General features: G+C 43.1%; 1 protein-coding gene across 1 annotated transcript; it reads left to right on the top strand.

The window, feature by feature from the left end:
- Nucleotides 1-4,499: 4,499 nt before the first annotated feature.
- Nucleotides 4,500-5,524, top strand: LOC311180424 (ferritin heavy chain-like; the record flags this gene model as incomplete). Its single annotated transcript, XM_084248247.1, has 1 exon — nt 4,500-5,524. Exon 1 carries the CDS (start codon nt 4,973-4,975, stop codon nt 5,522-5,524), a length of 552 nt encoding a protein of 183 aa, XP_084104373.1. The 5' UTR covers nt 4,500-4,972.
- Between the last annotated feature and the right edge of the window lie 17,555 nt (nt 5,525-23,079).

Below are 23,079 nucleotides of genomic sequence, written 5' to 3'. Positions count from 1 at the left end.
AGGGAATGATACACCAGGAATATGTAACACTCATCAATGCATACTCACCAAAAGAAAGAGTCCAAATATATTAAGCAATTACAATTAACTGAAAATAGAGATTGGAAAAAAACACATTTGTGGTAGGAGCTTTAATACCCCACTCTCACTAATGGACAGATCAATGAGACAGAAAATAAGTGGGGACATAGTGGCCTTAAACAAATAATTATACAATGTGGTTTTAATAAATATTTATAGGCCACTGTGCCCCTCCCCCCAAAAGCTAAATGCACATTCTTTTCAAGTGTTCATGGGACATTGTCCATAACTGATCACATGTTGGGTTATAAGTTAAGTGTCAACAAATTCATGAAGAACAAAATCCTGCCAAACATCTCTTCTCACCATAAAGGTAACAAACTAGAAATAAATTACAAAAAAAGCAGGGATAACCTCCAAAACATGCATTGGAATAATACACTACTGAAAGGCTACTGGGTTAACAAGGAAATCAAAGAAGAAATAAAAAATATACCATGAGAGACAAATGACAATGAGAGGCCTTCCTGGTGGCTTAGTGGTCAAGTCTCAGAACTATCAATGCTATGGTCTGAGCTTGATCCCTGGCCAGGGAGCTATCCCACATATGGTACAGCAGATGCTCTTGGGCGAGTATCTCGCCCCATGCTCCCCTTAGCAGTGGATTTCAGTAAATCTCCTGGTTGTGCTCCCTACTCTGTCTCTGGTGAATCCTTTCACCCCCAGCCCCTCTGGCCTACGTCGAAGTTCTTCTACACACACACACACACACACACACACACACACACACACACACAAGTTTAAACAAAACAAAACAGTAAAACAAATGATGAGGGCACAATCTTCCAGAATTTATAGGACACAGTTAAATCAAGGAAGCATACAGTAATATGGGACCACATCAAGAAACAAGAAAGAACTCCAATAACCTAAAAATTTCTGCATAGCAAAATAAACTATAAGACAAAAAGATTGAATCGGGAAAAATATTAGCACACCATACATCTGACAAGTGAATGATTTCAAATATATATAAAGAACTCATACAACTCAACAAAATGAAAATAAATAACCTAATCAAAAATGACCAGATAAGATATGGAAACAACCAAATGCCCAAAAATAGATGACTGGATCAAGATGTGGTACATATACACAATAGAATATTACTCAGCAATCAAAAAAGATACTCATGCCACTTGCAGCAGCATGGATGGAGCTGGAAGGGATTATGCTCAGTGAAATAAGCCAGAAAGAAAAAGAAAAATATTGGATAGTTTCACTTTTGGAGGAATGTTGGGGAACCAAATAAGGGACGAGGAAAAAAATTATAATAAATTAAAAAACAAAATTAATAGGTAATTATAAATTAGAGACATTCTGCAGGGGAGGGGGAGAGAGAGGGATCAAAACAGGGGAGGCAAGAGCACTAGGTACACAGGTGAAATGGTGGTGGGAATTTTATGGGGACTATACCCAAGAGGAAAAAGCATGCATTGTACAAAAAAGAATGCTAAGGGGAGAAGCAGGCATGACACGAGAGGTTTGTTGCACCATAATGTGGCTTAAACTCAGGCCGTTGTGGTGGGTCTTATGGTGAGAGAGTTGAAACCTAACCTCCAGGTCACCAGGGAGGCCCCAAGATTTCTCAAAAGATTAAAAATAGATCTACAATGCGATCTAGCAAATCCACTCCTAAGTATCCCCTCAAAGAATACAACTACAATAATTGGAAGGGAAACATCATTCCCATGTTCACTGCAGCATTATTTACAATATCCAAACAATGGAAACAACCTAAATGACCCTAAACAGATGAGTGGATCAAGGAGATGTGGTATATATACACAATGGAATACTACTCAGCAATAAAAAGATAAACTCATGACATTCACAGCAGCAAGGATGGAACTAGAAGGGATTATGCTCAGTGAAATGAGTAAGAAGGAGAGAGACAAATACTGGATAGAATCACTTATAAGTGGAATATAGATAAACAAGACAAAGAGTCAGATAAAGCCAAACCCAAAAATTAACTTTTGAAAATAGACAATAGGACTAGGACATTCAGAGGGGAGAGGAAGGGGTAGGCCAGCACAGAATGGGGAGGGAGCACAATGGGCTATGTGGTGGACTTCTGGGTGCTTGGTGGTGGGAGAGCTATGATAATGGCACCAGCTATGATAATGTAAACAAATTAAAAAATGCTTCATAATCATTGGGATGATTTATGTGTTTGTTTTTAAAAGCTGTGTAAAGTGAAAAGAATGAGGAAGATCTGACACATCTGTGTGTGGTTCAAATCTTAAATGTGAAATTGGCTTTAGATTTGAGAGTTTGTGTTGGTAAGTATATGGAAATGTGATGAAGTTTGTAAATCAGCTCCACCACACTGAAGAGAACATTGATTTTCTACAGTTCTAAGGTTGATTTATTAAATTTAAGAGGGTTGTTTAAGTTTGTATTAGTTTCCCTGGCTTCTTTAGCAAATTACCACAGTCTTAATGGCTTAAGACAGAAGAAATGCATTAGCTTCCAAGTCCTTAGTTCAGATGACCGACACAGGCTGGAAGCAAGGTGTTAACAAGGTCATGTTCCTAGAGACTCTGGGTGAAAACCTGCATCTTACCTTTCCCAGCTTCTATAGGCCCTCTGCATTGCTTGTTTGGCAGCTCCTTACACCATCTTCAAAGCCAACAACCTAGCCTCCTGCTGGGCCTTGTGTTTTTTTCTCTCACTCTGCATCCATTGTCCAAATGGAAGGATGCTTTGAGTGTTTTGGGGCCACCTAGATAATGTAGGGTGTCACCCTACTTTATGGTCAGCTGTTTAGCAAATGTAATTCCATCTGTCACTGTAGGGTAAATGATGTCAGATTTTTTTGCCCTCCTGCCATTAGGATTGATGATAGATCCCTGTGGTCCTGAATGCATGCCTGATGGAGGGAACCTGGAGTAGGGTGTGGGCATGCATAGGTGGGATTCACCTGGGCTGAGATGAGGCTTATAAGCATGGCATCACGGGGATGCTCAGCAGAGCAGAACAGAACCACCAGCAGAGAAGCAGAGACCACGAGAGAATGCCAGAGAGTCCAGAAGAACGTGAATATTTGCAGGGGGCTAGGAGACCTGCCAGCCTCTTGCACCCCACCTCCCAGCATCCCTATCTGCTGTGTACCTAGCATAATTCCAATAAAACCCTGAAAAAGCCACTGAGGGCTCCAGGACTCTCCTTTACCCATCTGCATGGGATCACAGAAAACCTGACCCATTCCATCCCGCCACTACAGTCACCACCTTCCCTTTTTCTCATGTAACCTCATGCATTCTCAGGTTCTGGGCATTAAGATGTGGACTTTTTTTTGGGGGGGGGGTGAGTAGCAGGGATTCTTCATCTTTCACAAGAAAATATGCCTGTGAGGTTTGTAGTGATGTCTGAACAGGCACATGAAGTATGTTCCATTTAAGAATACAGTTTAAACTTTCTTTGCTCCAATGCATATTCTTTGCTCCTTTGTCAAAGATTAGTTGAATGTAAATCTGTGGGTTTATTTCTGGATTTTCTATTCGGTTCCATTGGTCCGTGTGACTGTTCTTGTTCCAATACCAGGCAGTTTTGATTATTATGGCTTTACAGTATAGCTTGAAGTCTGGGAGTGTGATACCTCCATTCCCCTCTTTTTTTTTTTTTTTTTTTTTTTTTTTAGGAGAGTTTTGGCTATTTGGGGTTTTTGGTGGCTCCATATGAATTTCATCAATATTTGTTCTATTTCTTTGAAGAATGTCATTGAAATTTTTATTGGAATAACATTGAATCTGTAAATTGCTTTTGGTAGGATGGCCATTTTAATAATGTTAATTCTTCCAATCCATGAGCAGGGGATGTCTTTCCATTTCTTTGTGTCTTCTATTTCTTTAAACAGTTTTTATAGTTTTCTTTGTATAGGTCCTTTACCTCCTTTGTTAGGTTTATTCCCAAGTATCTGATTTTTATTTGTTTCAATAATAAAAGGGATGGTTTTCTTGAGTTCTACTTCAGATTTATTGTTTGTGTATAGGAATGCTACTGATTTTTTTGTGTTGATTTTTTTTATCCTGCTACTTTACTAAACTGATTGATTAGTTTGATTGGTTTTTCTGTGGAGTTTTTGGGGTTCTCTATGTATATTATCATATCATCTGCAAATAGTGATAAGAGCAAAGAATATGCAATGGAGCAAAGGAAGTTTGTTCAATAAATGGTGCTGGGAAAACTGGGTCTCTACATGCTAACGAATGAAGCTTGACTACTACCTCACACCATGCACAAAAACCAACTCAAAATGGATTAAAGATCTAGACATTAGACCTGAACCATAAAATATATAAAAGGAAATATACGCAAAACACTACATGACATACACCTCAGTAATATCTTTAAAGACACATCACCCAAAGCAGTGATAATGAAGGCAAAGATAAACAGCTGGGACTGCATCAAATTAAAGAGCTTCTGTATAGCAAAAGAGACAGTAACCAAAACACAGAGATACCCCATAGATTGGGAGAAAATTTTTGCACACAACACTAATGAAAAAGGACTGATCACAAAAATCTACAAAGAGCTGACAAGACTCAAAAAAAAAAATAATAATCCAGTCAAAAATGGGCAGAAGAGCTAAAAAGAAACTTCTCCAAAGGGGAAATGCAAGTGGCCAACAGGCATATGAAAAACGTTCAATGTCACTTGCAATCAGGGAAATGCAAATCAAAACTACAATGATATACCATCTTACACCCATGAGAATGGCACATATTTAAAAAGCTAGCAACAGACAGCCTTAGCGGAGTGTTGCCGTGGTTTCCTGCTTCAACAGTACTTGGACGGAACCGGCGCTCGGTCCCCCACCTGCCGCCGGGCCGCTGCTCCCGCCCACAGCGCCGTTGGATCGCCCCCAGCCCTCGCCGCCGCCATGACGACCGTGTTCCCCTCGCAGGTGCGCCAGAACTACCACCAGGACTCGGAGGCCGCCATCAACCGCCAGATCAACCTGGAACTCTACGCCTCCTACGTCTACCTGTCCATGTCTTACTACTTTGACCGTGATGATGTGGCTTTGAAGAATTTTGCCAAATATTTTCTTCACCAATCTCATGAGGAGAGGGAACATGCTGAGAAACTGATGAAGCTGCAGAACCAAAGAGGTGGCCGCCGCATCTTCCTTCAGGACATCAAGAAACCTGACCGCGATGACTGGGAGAATGGGCTAAATGCAATGGAGTGCGCCTTACACTTGGAAAAGAGCGTGAATCAGTCACTACTGGAGCTGCACAAACTGGCTACTGACCAAAACGACCCCCATTTGTGTGACTTCCTGGAGACTCATTACCTGGATGAGCAGGTGAAATCCATCAAAGAACTGGGTGACCATGGAACCAACTTGCGCAAGATGGGGGCCCCTGAATCTGGCATGGCCGAGTATCTCTTTGACAAGCATACCCTGGGAGACAGTGACAAGAGCTAAGCTAAGCCTTAGGCTGGCTTCTCATAGCCAGGGGGTGACTTTCCTGGTCACCAAGGCTGTGCATGCATGTTGGGGTTACCTTTACCTTTTCTATAAATTGTACCAAAACTTCTACGTATAGCTTTCATTTGTACCATTCCTTCAAATAAAGCAATTTGGTACCCGTTAAAAAAAAAAAGCTAGCAACAACAAATGTTGACGAGGATGTGGAGAAAAATGAACTCTCCTGCACTGCTGGACTGCTGGTGGGAGTGCAAACTTGGTCCAACCACTATGGAGAGCTGTGTGGAGATTTCTTGACCTACTAAACATAGAGCTTCCATATGATCCAGCAATTCCACTCCTAGGTATTTACCCAAAGGACACAGAAACATCAATTCCAAAGAGCACCTGCACCCCTATGTTTATAGCAGCACTATTTGCAATAGGTAAGCTATGGAAACAATCCAAATGCTCAAAAATAGATGACTGGATAAAGAAGATGTGGTACATGTACCAAATGGAATATTACTGAGCAATCAAAAAAGATAAACTCATGCAATTTACAGCAACATGGATGGCGCTGGAAGGGATCATGCTCAGTGAATTAAGCCAGAAAGAAAAAGAAAAATACGGGAAGGTCTCACTCATAGCAGGAATCTAGAAAGCCTATATAAGAGACCAAAAATAAAGTAAAAATCAAAATCAACAAGCAACTGAAAATCAGAGCACATGGGGTGGGGGAGGGCGGGGGGGAGAAGGGAGTAGGATCAAAACAAGGGTGGTGGGAAAGCATGGGAACTGTAACCAAGATGAAAATGCATACATTGTGCAAAAATGAAAAATGATGTAAAAAATATATAAAATTAAAAAATTAAAAAAATACAGTTTAAAAGGTAGAAGGAATAGTAGTGTGGTAATTTTATATTAATAATCGGCCCCTTCCAATAAGTCACAAGTTTCTTTGTCCAAAGTCCTTTCCAATATAACATTTCTGCTCTACCATCAAGAGGTGAAGATGACAGTTGGCCACTTTGTTGAATTTGGGAGGAAATTCTGACTGGTTTCATCAGTAGGAGGTGCCTGGATCTTGGGCCCCACCCCCTTGAAATCTGAGCCCTGCATGTTGTGAAGAGACCCAGGCCAGTCTCCTGGAGGGTCCACATGGAGGGTGGAGCTGCCCCAGCCTACAGCCAATATTCACCACCGGCCAGCACCCCCAAGTTCTCAGGGGTGCAGGGTGCAGCTGTACATACCAACTCAGCAACAGAGCTGATTGGTCACTGAGATTGGGGTAGTTTGTTTTACAGAAACTGGTAATTGAAACAACTAAGTTTATTTAGGGGATTGGTTATTGAAAGGAACTGAAGTCCTTAATCCCTTATTACTTAAAAACTAAGCAGAAAGGAAATGAAAGTCAGCTTTTAGGTACACAAATTTAATCAGAAATACAAATAGAATAATAATTTGTAAATCAAACTTGAAATTTAGAGAAAAAAACTGAGGTTTTTAAAAAGTCTGCTGCTTTAACAAGTTGTATAGTATTTGAAATGAAATAGCAGAACATACTGTTTGCATTATTTGACAGCTTATTTTTGGGGGTCTGGGATTGTTCAAAAAATTTTTTATATCAATTAATGGTCAGTGTTCCCACACCCCCCAGATAACTTACCAAATGTTACCAGATGCTTTTGGATAGCTGTGGAATCTGGTACGATCAGGTATCTTCTCCTTTTACTTAGTAGGGCATGTTGGTGGAATCCCCTGTCCTGAACCCTAACTCTGATCCCATTCAGACTGGGTACACCACAGTCTGTTGCTGGCAGCATGGGCTACTATTGACTCACCGCTGTCCCCTCTCCAGAGACTGCCCTGCAAGCAGAATCCTTTCCCCAGATAGCCTGGGAGGAGGGCGCGGCCCACAGCCACTGGGCTGTAACAGTCAAAAAAGCCAGTCCCCTGATCTCCAGGTGGAAGTGTCTGGCACAATTCACTGGGTGACCAGGCCAAAGCTGTCTCCAAGAGAAATTTTTGTCTGCCCATCTGCTCCCTGTCCACTCCTGTCCCCGCTATAGCTTTCTCTTGAGAGCTCCCGTGACAAAGACCGGTGTGAAAATCTCTTTTTCAGCCTTTGCTTCCAGGGAATCCGACTGAAGTCAGACTTAAAGTGATGTGAGGGCCTCCCTGGCGGTGCAAGGGGTTAAGTCTCAGCACTATCAAGCTATCGGCAGTTCGGCAGCTGGAGTTCGATCCCCAACTAGGGAGCTAACCGACATGGCGCAGCAGACCTCTCCTGTCTTGCCCTCTGCTGCAGTGTATTTCAATCAATTCTCTGTTCTACTCCCCACTCTGTCTCTGGTGAATCCTCTCACTCTCCACCTCTGGCCTACACCCCAGCTCTTGTAGCACAGTAAATAAAATAAATCTTAAAAAAAAAATAAGGTGGTATGAACTGTCACTACTTTCCTGACATGGCTGGGCTTGTGTTCTGAGCATAAGTCCTCCTGGGAGGGGTTTATGTTTCTTACGTGTGTTCCTGGGCTCTGTTTGCTGGTATCTCATGATATTTCCATCAGTAACTGTAGAGATTCGCTTATTGTTTTCTTTTGTGCTTTCTCAGGATGTGGTAGCATATGTGCTGAATAAAAATAATTAGACTGTTGTTTTTGTTGACACTGAAACTTTAAGACTGTGGTGGACTTGCTTGTTACTTGAATCTGAAAGTTTCATCAAATTCCATAGACATTTGCTAAACCTTGGTGGAAAGGTTCAGATTTTTACAAATATTCTCAATAGTTCCATGGTAATTGATCTGTTTAGGATTTTATTTTTCTTTCTTTGAGGTCAGAAACATTTTTTTTCAAGATAAGGAAATGTACAGATGCTGTATATGTTTCTAGATTTACCATCCATTTTATTTTATTTACATGGAGCTGAAGAAAATAGCCTCTCAAAATTATCTTATTTTGTTCTGTTTTTATCATTGATTTTTCATTCTCATTTCCAATTATGGGTTTTGTGCTTCCTTATATATTCTCCTGCTATGAAAATAGTTTCATTGCTTTTGAGTGTGTAAGAAGTGCAAACACTATATAAAAATCACCCTAGATCAATCACTCCAAGATGGAACCTTTACTAACTAGTGGCCTTTTCTTATTTCATAATCCATTTATGTGGCTGGATTTGTCAGGTAAATGGAGTGGTCAGGCTTTTTTCTAGTTTCCCCACCCCTGGCTCTACAACTTCCACCTGCAACCTATGCAAAAAGTTCTTGCGAGCAGAGGCACAGGGCACACACACTGATGGTTATGGACACCTGTGTCCAGAGAGCACGGGCATGCGTGTGTGTAAATGTGCACGCCTGTGCCTAGAGGAGGGGGGAAAGAGTGGTGGCAGGGCCCTCCCTCGTGGCACAAGGGGTTGAGAAGCAGCTCCATGAAGCTGTCCATAGCTGCTGCAGTGCCAGTTCGATCCCCAGCGGGGAGGTGGCCCACCTGGTGTGGCAGACCTCTCCTGTATCATCCGCTGCTCCCCTCAGCAGTGCATTTCAATGGATCTGCTTGTTCTGCTCCCCGCTCTGTCTCTGGTAAGTCCTATCACACCCCCACCTCTCTGGACTGCGCCCTAGCTCTTGTATGCATAATAGGTAGATCTTTGAAAAAAAAAAAAAAAGTGGCAGCAGTGGCAGCAGGAGCACAGCAAGGAGGACCACTGTGAAACGAGGCCACAAGGCCACATGAGACAGACACCAGAGAGAGGCCAGAGAGAGGCTGGAGAAAGCACAAAAATTTGTGGGGTGCTAGGAGGCTCGGTTGCCTGCCTGCCTCCCAGCCCCCCTGCCTGGCATGGGCCTGCCTCCTTGCATACCAGTCACCCTACTTGGTGTGTCTGTGTGCCTGGTCCCCTGAGAGAGCCTCCTAGTCCCCCACAAATCCTTGTGCCCTTTCTCTGGCCTCTCTCCACCAGCTCTAAGACTCTCCTTATTTGTCTGCCCTAATCACAGTGCACCTGCCCTGTGCATGCTTGCACTAGCATCTACATGCACACTCATGCATACTTTCTAATGTTAAACCATCCTTAAGTTCCTGGAATATAACAATTTTGACATGGCTTTTTATATTTTCATATATATTGAATGAACTCAGTTTTCCAATATTTTGCTTAGGGTTTTTTTGTGTCTATGTTCATAAATGATTGTCCTGTGATTTTCACTTCTCTTATTAGCCTTGGATAGTTTTGTTTTCAGAACTTTTTCAAATGTTTCCTCCTTTTCTGTGATCTAGAAATGTACTTGGCATTGGCCATGTGTGGCTATTAAGCATGTAACATGTACCCAGTGATTACACTGTGATGTGCTTCAAAAACACTGATCTTTGAATATTTAAATCATGAAGATATAAGAAAACAATGATTTTATAATTTTCAGAATATTGAATGACAATATTTTATTTCAACTGGGTGAAATAAAATTTGTTACTAAATGAAAACCTATGCACATTCCACTGAAAACAACTTCTTTTGGACATTAAAAAGAAAAGAAAAGAAAAGAAAAGAAAAGAAAAGAAAAGAAAAGAAAAGAAAAGAAAAGAAAAGAAAAGAAAAGAAAAGAAAAGAAAAGAAAAGAAAAGAACAACAAAAACCCATTGGAGCCAAGAATGGATTGGAGCTGGGGAAGAAGGAAAAGTATAAAGCAGTTAACATGGGAAGGACTTGAGCAGGAAAGCCCAGGAGGGCCCTCAGCTTGCTGGAGGCTCCAGGAGTCCTTTCCTCAGTCGGTGAGCTCATGTGTACATATGGTTGTACTTCTTGTCTGATCTTGGTTATTAGGAATAAGAAGATGGTGTCCCCACCCTCAAAAAAGCCTGTACCTTGAGCTTAATCTTGGCTCTCAAATCTTCCAGTGAAGGAAGTTTTAGGTCACTAAATAGAAGGAAAACAATAAAAATTAGTGCAAAGCCTAGCAAACAACTCAGCTTCTCCCCAAGGTCTTGTGCCATAGTCCATGCCCTACTTTGGATCTGGAGGGTTTTCAACACTTGAAGAGGGAGGCAGGAGTGTGCATCAAACATCCCAAGATTTTTATGACCATGTTAAACCAATTAGTCATCTCACACTACAGAGAGCAAGCACAAGGGTGGGGAAAGCAAATAAAAGATTGTCCCTGCAGCTTCTAGAATAAACAGATCATTTTATTAGATATTTTATGGACAGCCATAAATTTCTGGTTGTATAATCAAATAATGAAGGGTTTTCTATTTGTCTTAACAGCACAGATTCTAAACAGACATCATTTTTTCAATGTAATTATGGTCATTCAATTCTCCATGGACTGTTCTACGCCAGTAAATAAATATATGAAACAATAAGGAAAGATTAAAATGGAACCCAGTTCCTGGAGTGACTGCTGCTTTGATTTCTTTGCACTTTTTGTGAGATGTCAATGGTGATGATTTTATCTCTTAAGAACTTAACTCTCCATATGGCAAAACTCACTGTTTCTTCACTCTAGAACTACAAGTGCCCAGAGTCAATAGCTTGCTCTCAAGGCCCCATTATGGAAGCCAAGAGTCCTCAAGCACCAACTGGGACCTACTGTAAGGTAAGGGAGAGCTGGAACCTTAGCCATGAGCACAGAGTTGGGTGTCAAGTCACAGACACTTCACTGCTCAGTTTAGCAACTCAATCTCTGACAGTTCCAAAGAGGGGACATTTTGTGGAGTGGTGTTGGGAAACACTGAAAGGTCTCTCTCCAAAACTCTCCAAGGAGGAGAAGGTGAATGTGTCAGAAATGCCCTAATTGCTTGCCAATCAAGATCCCCAACATCTGGAAAACTCACATGTCTGGGAGGGACCACCCTACTCACTGCCATGGTGTTTGAATCAAGAAGGCATCCCAGGACCTTCCGAGTGCTTTAAGAGGTGCTTGGGGTGATGGATAGTCTGTGGTGGGTCTTAGCCTTGGATGCCTGGTGTAGGGGTGGAATGGGGTGTCTCCCCTTCTCTCCTGCTCAGAGTCACTGCCCAACTCTTACTCTGCTGTGATTACAGCTTTCCTGAGGCTGCACAGAGGGAGATGATGTGGAGAGAAGAGAGGGAGGTAGATCAGAGAGGCAGTGAACTTGGATGACAGGCTCAGGAGTCCTTTTCAAAGAGGAGGTTCTGTGAAAGGTGAGGAGCCACCAGGTGAAAATATTGGGGGGCATCTTCCAACAGGCAGCACAGAGCCCAGGGTCTGGAAGCCCCTGTGGGGTCAGTGAGCAGGGATCTACATGGGACCTGAAAAACATCAAGAAGGATCTGGATTTTATAGTGAATCCAATAGGATGGATCCACTGGAATGTTCTCAGAGGAGTTTCATGATCTAGTTATGTTGATGAAGTATTTCTCTGGATGAAGGAGAGAGAAGGAGGAGGAGGTTGAGTGGGAAGAGTGGGGAGCAGAAAAAAATCCACAGAGGTGACTGAAATAGCCCCTGGCATGGGGAGAGGACTCAGGTGATCTCTTGGGAACATGGGGTTGTTTTTTTATAATGAGCCAGAGCTGTCTCCCTTCCTGGTGTCCTGTTTTCTCTGATGCTCAGAATTGCACTTTTCCAGTTGGGCCCCTCACATCCTCTTTTCTTTCCCAGTATAACCCTGGAAAACTCTATTAGTTCTTACAGTACTTTCTACTGATCAAATATCCCTCTCACACCCCACCAGGATGTGATGCATGATGAATATTGTTCTTTCAGTGGAGAAGACAGGCTCAGGACATTCCTTGTCCAACTTCACTAAACTACACTATGGCGGAGGTGACAATTACACATAGACCTTTCTGGTTCCAAAATCCTATCTTCTTTCCATGAGATGGTCTTAGTCTGGTGGGGGATTTGGGGTGGGGCTGCTTCAGAAAGAAGCTCTTCCCCATCCTGCCCTATTCCAACTCTACCTGGGTGTAGGGTAAGCAAAGTGGCAGGCTTTTCTGCCCTCCCGCCATTAGGATTGATGATGGATCTACAGTCCTGAATGCATGCCTGATGGTGGGCACCAGGAGTAGGGGGTGGGCATAGGTAGATGGGATTCACCTGGGCTGAGAGACTGGGCTTATGAGGAGGCATCACAGGGGACACCAGCAGAGAACAGAGGAGAGCGAAACAGCAGAGTGAAAGTGGAAGAGAGACTGGAAGAGAATCAGAGAGAACGAGGCCACGAGAGAACGTCGGAGAGCACAGAAAGAGTGAAGATTCACTGGGGACTGGGAGGTCTGCCAGCCTCCTGATCCCCCAGGATCCCTGCCTGCTGTATACCTGGTAAATCCCAATAAAAGCCTGCAAAACCACTGAGGACTAGGACCACTAGGACTCCTACCTACCCCCGTATGCATGGGATAATAGAGATCCTGCTCTGTACCTTCCTGCCTCTACACCGGGCATGTATTTAGGGTACAAATAGCCATCAGATGCCTAATTGGAAAGTCGTTTGTTCTGATATTTAAACAAATTGCTTGTCCAACACTTGAATGAGGGTGAAGAAGAGCCCAGGATTCTACTCTCCAGAAGCCCTTCTCTAGAGGGTCATTTTTGGTCAACTTCCTCCCATGTTTGTTCCTAGAGGCAGAGCCTCTTGGGAACCACAGATGGCATGAGAACATGATATCGTGCACTGAGGGTGAGGACCTGCCACCTTTGAAATGTATCTATCAGTGGCATGGTTGAGGATGAGCAGGTGACTCCATAGCACTTTGGAAGCTTTTCTAAGACTCTCCATTAGTTAGCAAGTCCATTCTTCATGGAAAAGTCCATTGGCACAGCAACTCTTGGAAGGGGTGGCCCTCGATGGCAGCCAGAGACCCTGTGGGAGCTCTGCTCACCTGTGGATGGGGCTCAGATGCTAGGCTTCCTGGCAGTACATGTGCAATGCAGGGGGTTGGGCATCAGAGACAGATTCCAGCTGCTCTTAGGGCCTCCGGTGGTCAAGAAGCTGTTCCCTCGGCCTCATTGCCTCCTGCATTGGGTTGCCACCCAGCTGACAGCTGTTTCTTGTTACTTTTTGTGGAAGCATAAATCTGGATGTGGTTTTCTTTGAACAAGTTTTTTTCTGATTTATGTTAAAGGGACATAGCTTATTTTATAATTGACTTCCTCCATTGATATCAGTAGGCTTCACTCAGAGAAAATCTCATGCATGAAAATGCAGACTCATAACAATAGTCTGCCCTAATGAGCACTGATTGCTGGGCGGCAGGCCAAGCATTTCCATGTTTTCTGCCATTTGGGCCTTTCAAATGGTCTGGGATACATATTATTGCTGCCCCAAACCATTCCTTTATTCCATGCATTTAACATGCCTGGCATTGGCTCTGGGCTGGGCCCCAAATGTTAAGAAGGATGCAGGACACCTGTGTCCATGCTACTGGGGAAGGCAGACAAGGACACTGGAGCTTAGGGCCAACTGCCCAGGTCACCTGAAAATTTTGACCTGGTCTGCTGGTGGCCACAGACCACCCTGTGTGTCCCTCGGCCTCACCCTAGATGTCCTGGGAGTTTCACAAGCTACATAGGTATCTAATATGTGACCTGGATGCTGGGAACCACTCACCTAAACTCTCAGTCATGCTGAATCCTTTGGTGTCGTTAAAAAGAGTGAACTGATGAATTAACTCTGAACGTGTGACAACCTCTAACCTATGTCAAGAGCTGAGGCTGAGGGAGATAAGTAACCATTTGAAAACTCTTAGTGTTCTTTGTATCCTCTCTCCCCAGTGCTCTCACCTTGCTTCGGCAGAGAGGCTTCAGATTAGAAACTGGGAAACTTATGAATCCCTGGGGCCCTGAATGGACACTTCTTTTTTTTATTTTATTTTATATATTTTTATATCATTCTTCATTTTTATAGATTGTATGCTTTATCATCTCAGTTATAGTCCCCGTGAAATTTCCACCACCCATTCACCCGTGTACCATCACCATAGTTTCTTGCGCTCTTCCCACACCTGTTGGATCCAACTCTCTCCGTCCCCCTGCAGAATGTCTCTGGTTATAGTTGTCTATTGATTTTAATTTTTACTTTATTATAATTACATTTTCCCCCAATCCCTTATTTGTATCCCCTACATTCTTCCTGTAAGTGAGACCATCTGATATTTTTTTTTTCTTTCTGGCTTATTTCACTGACCATGTTCCCTTCCAGTTCCATCCATGTTGCTGTGGATGGCATTAGTTTATCTTTTTTGATTGCTGAGTAATATTCCATTGTGTAATGTACCACATCTTCTTGACCCAGTCATCTGTTTTTTGGGCATTTGGGTTGTTTCTCTAGCTTACCTATTGTAAATAGTGCTGCAATAAGCATAGGGGTGCAGGTGTCATTTAGAATTAATATTTTTGTGTCCTTTGGGTAGATACCTAGGAGTGGGATTGCTGGATCATATGGAAGCTCCATCTTTAGGAGACTGAGGAATCTCCACACAGCTCTCCATAGTGGTTGGACCAGTTTGCACTCCCACCAGCAGTGCAGGAAAGTTCCTTTTTCTCCACAACCTCGCCAATATTTGTTGTTGCTAGTTTTTTAAATATGTGCCATTCTCACTGGTGTAAGATGGTATCTCATTGTGGTTTTGATTTGCATTTCTCTGATTACAAGTGATGTTGAACATTTTTTCATGTGCTTGTTGGCTATTTGCATTTCCTCTTTCGAGAAGTGACTTTTTAGCTTTTTTGCCCTGAATGGACACTTCTTAAATCAGTAGGTTCTTTTTCCTGCAGTTGTAAGAGGGTTCTCCAGGGAATGGCAGAGGTTTATTTATTTTTTAAAGATATATTTATTTAGCATATAAGATCTGGGATGTAGGCCAGAGGTACGGGGGGCGGGGGTGAGAGACACGGTGGGGATCAGAACAGGTATATCTACTGAAATGCACTGCTGAGGGGAGCAGCAGGTGAGACAGGAGATGTTGGCTGTACCATATATGGGTTAGCTCCCTGACCTGGGATTGACTCAAGTTGTAGCAGTGATAGCGCTGAGACTAACCCCTAGACGACCAGGGAGGCCACAGGAGAGTTTACAGATGAAGAATTAAATGGCTTTCAGGATCACACAGTGTAAGGAAAGGAGACAGGGCAGCCTGCTGTCCCTGCAGGCCAGAGATCACCTATCCAGTGGGGGACTTGGTTCTGCTTGGGTTAGAGGAAAACTTTTCTTCTCCTAAGCCAGAAGTTCTCCAAGGGTGCTGAGTGGCATCACCCCTGTTTCTGATTTAGAGATTTCTGCCATTTTCCCCAATGGATGCAGGTGCCACAGGCAGGGCACTAGCTCAGTCTGGATAACCACTGCTTTAGGGGAGCTAGGGCATAGAGTCACCGGACTTTCAGAAAGAGAATTCAGAAACTGACCTCTTGCCTGTTTTTACTGACAGCCCCAGTAGGGCAGGGATGCTCTGTGGTTCAGAATCATAGCCTCAGACAGGCGGTGCTAATGGGACCTTAGAATAATGCCCACTCTGGTCTCTACACCCGAGGCCCTGTAGAATAACCTGGCAGAGGCTTTGTCACATTCCCACACCTGGGTAGCTCTCCAACTCCATAGATGGGAACCTTGGGGTGGCCCAGGGGCTTGGTCTGTTTCAAGAACTCCACAGGGGTTCTAATGAGTTGAGAAGTGTCTGTGAAACTGCTTTAGTCCACAGGTTCTCACTGTGAGGTCCTCAGACTATCACCTGGGAACCTGGAAATGCAAATTTTTAGGCTTCAGCCTAGACTTGCTAGATTAGAAGCTCAGGGCAGGGCGGAGCAGGGCAGGAGTTGGGGATGGGGGCAGCCTTCCAAGGTTAACATACCCTCTTAGGGGATGCTGATGTCACTCAATTTTTGAACCAAAGCTTTAGGACATTGCTGCATTTTACAGTTGAGACAACTGAAGGCCAGAGGTTAGAGGGCCCTGTCAATTGTGGGCTGTACTCAGACTTGGAATCCAGGCTTTCACTCTCCCTCCCACCTGGCCCCATGCCAAGAACACTCTCTAGCCACCCACTGGCCACCCGACCCTGCTCCCCTTCCACATAATTCAGCTCGGGGTCAGGCACACTTCTCCTAGGCCTCTGGTACTTACGGTGATGGACAATAGGGAGGATTGTAACCAGGATCGTTTCCTTTAGCATCTCTCCATGTAGATACCCATCCACAGGTCCACGGGAAAAAAAAAAAACAAGATTCTGCAAGCAAAAGATGAAGAGCAAATAAGTAGATGAACCAAAGTAATAAAAAGAGGCCTGAGAAGTGGTTATTCATTTGTAGGCTGGTGCTCTGCCTGCAGATTCGAGCATCACTCTCAGCTGCAAGAACAATGCATAGAGCCAGCACACCACATTGCCAAAGCCTGTGCTGCCAGCTCTCATGTGGAAGGCAGCTGGGTCATGCATTTTTAATGCTTTGGAAATTCAAGTTTCTCTTGTAGAGGGGAAAAGAAATTGCAGAGTATCACCAGAGTTGTTTTATTTATTTATTTATTTATTTATTTATTTATTTATTTATATTTTTATTTTATTTAAATTTTATTTTTTATATTCCCCATACAATTATAACCCCCTTATTTTGACCCCAAGTCCTCCTTTCCCTGCCCCCCAACCACTATAGAGTGTCTCTAGTTCATAGTTGTTTGTCAATTTTGATATTTTCTTTCTTATAGTTATTCTTTTTCCTGGTCCCTTATTAAAGTTTTCTAGATTCCTGCTATGAGTGAGACCATCCAGTATTTTTCTTTTTCTTTCTGGCTTAGCTGAGCATGATCCCTTCTAGCTCCATCCATGTTGCTGCAAATTGCATGTATTTATCTTTTTTGAAAGCTGCGTAATATTCCCTGGTGTAATGTACCACATCTTCTTGATCCAGTCATCTATTTTTGGGCATTTGGGTTGTTTCCAAAGCTTAGCTATTGCAAATAGTGCTGCTATAAACATAGGGGTGCAGGTGCTCTTTGGAATTGATGTTTCTGTGTCCTTTGGGTAAATACCTAGGAGTGGAATTGCTGTATCATATGGAAGCTCTATGTTTAGTAGGTCCAGAAATCTCCACACAGCTCTCCATAGTGGTTGGACCAGTTTGCACTCCTGCCAGCAGTGCAGAAGAGTTCCTTTTTCTCCACAACCTCGCCAACATTTGTTGTTGCTAGTTTTTTAATATGTGCCATTCTCACTGGTGTGAGATGGTATCTCATTGTAGTTTTGATTTGCATTTCCCTGATTACAAGTGATGTTGAACATTTTTTCATATGCCTGTGGGCCATTTGTGTTTCCTCTTTGGAGAAGTTTCTTTTTAGCTCTTCTACCCATTTTTTGACTGGATTATTTTCTTTGTTTTTGTTGAGTCTCATCAGCTCTTTGTAGATTTTTGTGATCAGTCCTTTATCATTAGTGTTGTGTGCAAAAATGTCTCCCAGTCGTTGGGGTTTCTCTTTGTTTTGGTTATTGTCTCTTTTGGTTACTGTGCAGAAGCTCTTTAATTTGATGTAGTCCCAGCTGTTTATCTTTGCCTTCACTATCACTGCTTTGGGTGGTGTGTCTGTAAACATGTCTTTGATGTGCATATCATGTAGTGTTTTGCCTATATTTTTCTTCTATGTATTTTGTGATTTCAGGTCTTATGTCTAGTTCTTTAATCCATTTTGAGTTTCACCAGAGTTGTTTTAAAATGATGGTGACGAACTCTTATAAAAGAGAAGCCCGCTTATAAAAGCTGGCTCTTGGACCAGACAAGTTCATCAGCATGTACAAGGGTATTTAGGAGGCCTTCAGAGGGCTCTGCCTCTCTAAGTGCCAGGAGCAGAGCCAGAAGCAGCTGCGGTTCTAGCTGTGCTGCAAAGACCTCCCCATGGAGACACACTGCCTCTGGGTACAGGCTCAGGAGAGCCAGAACTTAGAGGGAGTCCTGAAGGCAGGCTGTGAGTAACCCCTGACCCAGGACAGAGCTTCTCTAACTGGGAAGGGCACAGGAATAGACTGGAGGTCTTGTTAAAATGAAGAGTTGGATTCCTAAAGTTTGGGATGGGCACAGGATTCTGAATTCTGAAATGCGGATGATATCCTTGATGTTTTGGCCCATGAACATTTTGGTTAGCTTGGTTCTAGAGGATGCACATGTTAGGATTCACATCTCCTTTGAAATCAGGTGCATGGCTGGTGGTGTGGAGCCAGAATGGCCTTAGCTGACCTGTAGGGTAGGTTAGGAGGAGAGGAGGAATGGCGGTAGAGGGAGCACCAGGTTGGGCCCTTCCTCTTTGCAGTGACAGAATGGAGTCAAATTAAAAACAAATCCAGACTTGTGTAAGCAGAGGCTTCACTGGAAAAGACTTCTGCAACAAGGAAAGGGACCAGAGCAATAAGGAAAAGGGCCAGACCATGAGACCTGTGATTGTTCCCAAGGTCAGGCAGAAAGGAATTTCCTTTGAAAGGAAGGAATCTTCCCTTGCAAGACTGTCAAGAACCTGTGTGTGGGAGAGAGTGGGAGAAGCAGGTGGCTGATTGCTGACCAGGCTTTTAGGTCAGAGATGTCTTTCCTTTCAGCCATTGGATTCTCTTCTCAGGAGGGGACTTAGGAGGGGGTGTCAGGTGGGGCTGTCACATGCTGATGTGGATTCAGACTGAGGTGGACCAAAGTTCAGGAGTCTAACTGGGAGAAGTAGAGCAGCTTGACTAAAGTTTGAGTAATTGAAGTTAGCAGGTATTTTGTCCATGTTGGTCACTGGCAACAGGTCATTCAGCTAATCACTTCTGAGGCAAAGAATGAGAATCTGGAGGTTCCGTGTATGATGTTATTACAAGTAAACAAGAAGGACATCTGAGCATCAAATGGGGAGGCTGGTCCTTTGCAGTGAGACCTTTCCAGGAACAAAGTGGGGGGATTTCTAAAATGGGGAAGCACCGGACTCAGGTAAAGCTCACTTTTCTGGATGCCTGTGGATGGGCATTTATCTTTAGAGCATGTGGTTCCTGCCAATGGAAAGTCATCAAGTATTAAAGAAAGAATCATAGAAAAAGAGAATGAACACAGACCAAACAGTGTATTTGGCTTATTAGCAAGGGAATCAGTAAGAGGGTGGGGCTGCCTGAATAAGAAGTAGAGGATCAGGTTACAGTCCACTGGGAAGTGTCCTGAAATGTTTGCTGGCTTAAAAGACCAACACTGGCTGGTTAGTGTCCTACAGAACTATGCAGCAGGTCATTTCTGGGATTGTTTTCCTATAGGACTGAAATGATCTGTACTTTACTAGACAAGGTCTGTAACATATATATTTTCACAGTTTAACTTCAAACAATAGTGAGGGGCAGATCAGGCCCAATTGGCACAATCCATTTTCCCAGGTAATTAAAGAATATTTGAGTAGTTCAGTTAAACATCACCCCAGTGTGGTAATAAAGGTCATGCCACCCATTTCTTTTGCCTGCTTCCAGATCGTAAATACTTAATATTTCCAAGAACTTATAGAGAATGTATTCATGCTGGAAGCATTTCCAACCTGTAACCCTATTCGAGACAAGAATTATAATTAATGAGAATAGAGCTTTGAGACAATCATTGTGTGTCCACTGATGGAAATGTGGTAATAGTGATCTTTTGTTGTTTGGCGCCACTGAATTTTCCATGAGGACCCTTTTGGGAAACGTGAAAGTATTTGTGGGGTGGAGGAAAACTTGTTTCTATTAACATCGTCCCATAGAGCAAAAACAACTTAGTAAGCCTCAAAACAAAAACATTTTCCCGTTGAACAATGCAAAAGATATCAGCAGCCTAATGTGTTAAGGGTCTGATGGGAAGCCCTGCCAAGTGGAGCTATTGTTAGTTCCACGGTGAGCCAGCAGCCCTTGTTTGCACACCCAGATGCGCCTACATTTCTTAAAACCATCAAAACCCACTTTAATTAGTCTGTGCAGAGAAATTTGTTGTTACTCCTGGTGTTCACTTTTTTTTTTTTTGGCCTCCATTCTTTGTTAATTCAGTTGAGCATCACGTAGCAGAAGGAATCTAACAGTTTTGTTAATAAAAATAAGCTGACTTACCAGGTTTTAGAAATCAGATTGAAAAATAGGGCTCCCTCGGTAAGTGTTCCAGCACAATTTGGACACTATGATGTTTTTTCTTGGCAATCTTTCACATTTTCTAAACAATTTAATTGTCCATTTTTTTTTTTTTTAAATAGAGGTGTATTTTGAAAATTGTTAGGGGACAATAATGCTTCCCAAACCGGCTGAACTCACCATTCTACTGCATAGGGAGAGAGAGTCACATAAAATCCTCATCACCAAAGGGGGATGGAGCCAGAAGAGAGAATGCAGGCTTTGTATCATAAAGGTTCAGAGAGGATAGAGTCAGAGTTGGGAAGAGAGGAGAGTGATTTTGGACTTCATCTCATTCATCCTCACTTCATTATTTTTCCAGCATGATGCTTATCACACGTGACATTCTATTTCTCTCATTGCTTTTGTAACCTTGCCTGAAATATAGCAGGCACCTCATAAATACTTGTCAAATACTACTAAAAAAGAGAAGTCATGAGTGAAGTCCAGTTCTTAGGAGCAGGAAGTCAGACCTAGAGTGACCGTACGTCAAAATTTTCCCAGAGTGGGCAGAAGTCCTGTGCAGCTTGTAGAGCTTGGTGCTTGAGCTGGCCTCTGGGCCAGACATTGAATGAGTTGCTTTTGTTGAAAAGGAAACATATTTCTTTACAAACATGAGATGGCCCTGGGCATCTGGACCAGCAAGCCCATCCCCTTTCCCAGGGAGGCTCTCCCTATTCCTGCCTGAAATGCTCTGGCCTGCCATGGTCACTTCATGAGCTTAGTTAAGACTTCCACATGGAGGCCTCCCTGGTGGCCTAAGGGTTAAGTTTCAGCGCTATCACCTGTGTGGCTTGAGTTCAATCCCTGGCCAGGGAGCTGACCCATGAGTGGTGCAGTAGAACTCATCTGTCTCTCCCACTGCTCCCCTCAGCAGTGTATTTCAGTTGATACTCCTTTTCTGCTCCCCACTCGGTCTCTGGTGAATCCTCTCACCACCCGGCATCTCTGGTTTGCACCCCAGCTCTTCAACACAAAAATGAAAAAAAAAAAGACTACCACCCAGGCTCGCCCCTCCGTGACCTGTAGACCACGGGGAGTTTCCTGAGTACCATGTTGTTTCCTGTCTCCTGACCATCTCACCTCCTCCTCCACAGGAATCCTCCTGGGTTAACTTTCCCTCTCATCTGCTTTGTACGAACTTTTTTTCAGCTTTTAAAGTTTTATTGTGTTTATCTTTGCCTCACTATCACTGCTTTGGGTGATGTGTCTGTAAAGATGTCTTTGAAAGATAAACAGCTGGGACTACATCAAATTAAAGAGCTTCTGCACAGCAAAAGAGACAATAACAAAAACAAAGAGAAACCCCACCGAATGGGAGAACATTTTTGCACCCAACACTAATGATAAAGGACTGATCACAAAAATCTGCAAAGAGCTGATGAGACTCAACAACAACAAAGAAAATAACCCAGTCAAAAAATGGGCAGAAGAGCTAAAAAGAAACTTCTCTGAAGAGGAAATGCCAATGGCCAACAGGCACATGAAAAAAATGTTCAACATCACTTGGAATCAGGGAAATGCAAATCAAAACCACCATGAGATACCATCTTACACCAGTGAGAATGGCACATATTAAAAAAACTAGCAACAACAAATGTTGGCGAGGTTGTGGAGAAAAAGGAACTCTCCTGCACTGTTGGTGGGAGTGCAAATTGGTCCAACCACTATGGAGAGCTGTGTGGAGATTTCTGGACCTACTAAACATAGAGCTTCCATATGATCCAGCAATTCCACTCCTAGGTATTTACCCAGAGGACACAGAAACATCAATTCCAAAGAGCACCTGCACCCCTATGTTTATAGCAGCACTATTTACAATAGCTAAGCTTTGGAAACAGCCCAAATGCCCAAAAATAGATGACTGGATCAAGAAGATGTGGTACATATATACCATGGAATATTACTCAGCATTCAAAAAAGATAAACACATGCAATCTGCAGCAACATGGATGGTGCTGGAAGGGATCATGCTCAGCGAAATAAGCCAGAAAGAAAAAGAAAAATACCGGATGGTCTCACTCATAGCAGGAATCTAGAAAACTTAAATAAGGGACCAGGAAAATGAATAACTATAAGAAAGTGAATATCAAAATCAACAAAAAACTATGAACCAGAGACACTTTTTTGGGGGTGGGGGGCGGGAGGGGAGGGATTGGGGTCAGAATGGGGGGGCTGCAATTGTATGGGGAATATAAAAATAAAATTTATTATTAAAAAAAAATAAAGTTTTATTGTGAAAGTCTCTTTTGATCCTGCCCGAGTGGCTCATACATTCTTCCTCATGCTGAACCTGAATTTTGTGCCTGTGTATTAATACTACTCTGAATGCTCACAGTTCCACTGCAATGAATGGTAAAGACCCTCTTCCAGTATCCAGCACTTGCTGTGGGCTGTGCCGAGTCCTTGCCATTTGTCCCCTGTGGTTCCTACAACATCCTCTGATCACTACTCAACAGAAGAAGCAACCAGGGAGATTGAAAAAGTGC

Source organism: Talpa europaea, assembly GCF_964194135.1.
Source record: "Talpa europaea genome assembly, chromosome: 11".
NCBI classification, from domain to species: Eukaryota; Metazoa; Chordata; class Mammalia; order Eulipotyphla; family Talpidae; genus Talpa; species Talpa europaea.
The sequence above is the reverse complement of the archived record's forward strand: the minus strand, read 5'-3'. Positions and strand labels throughout refer to the sequence as shown.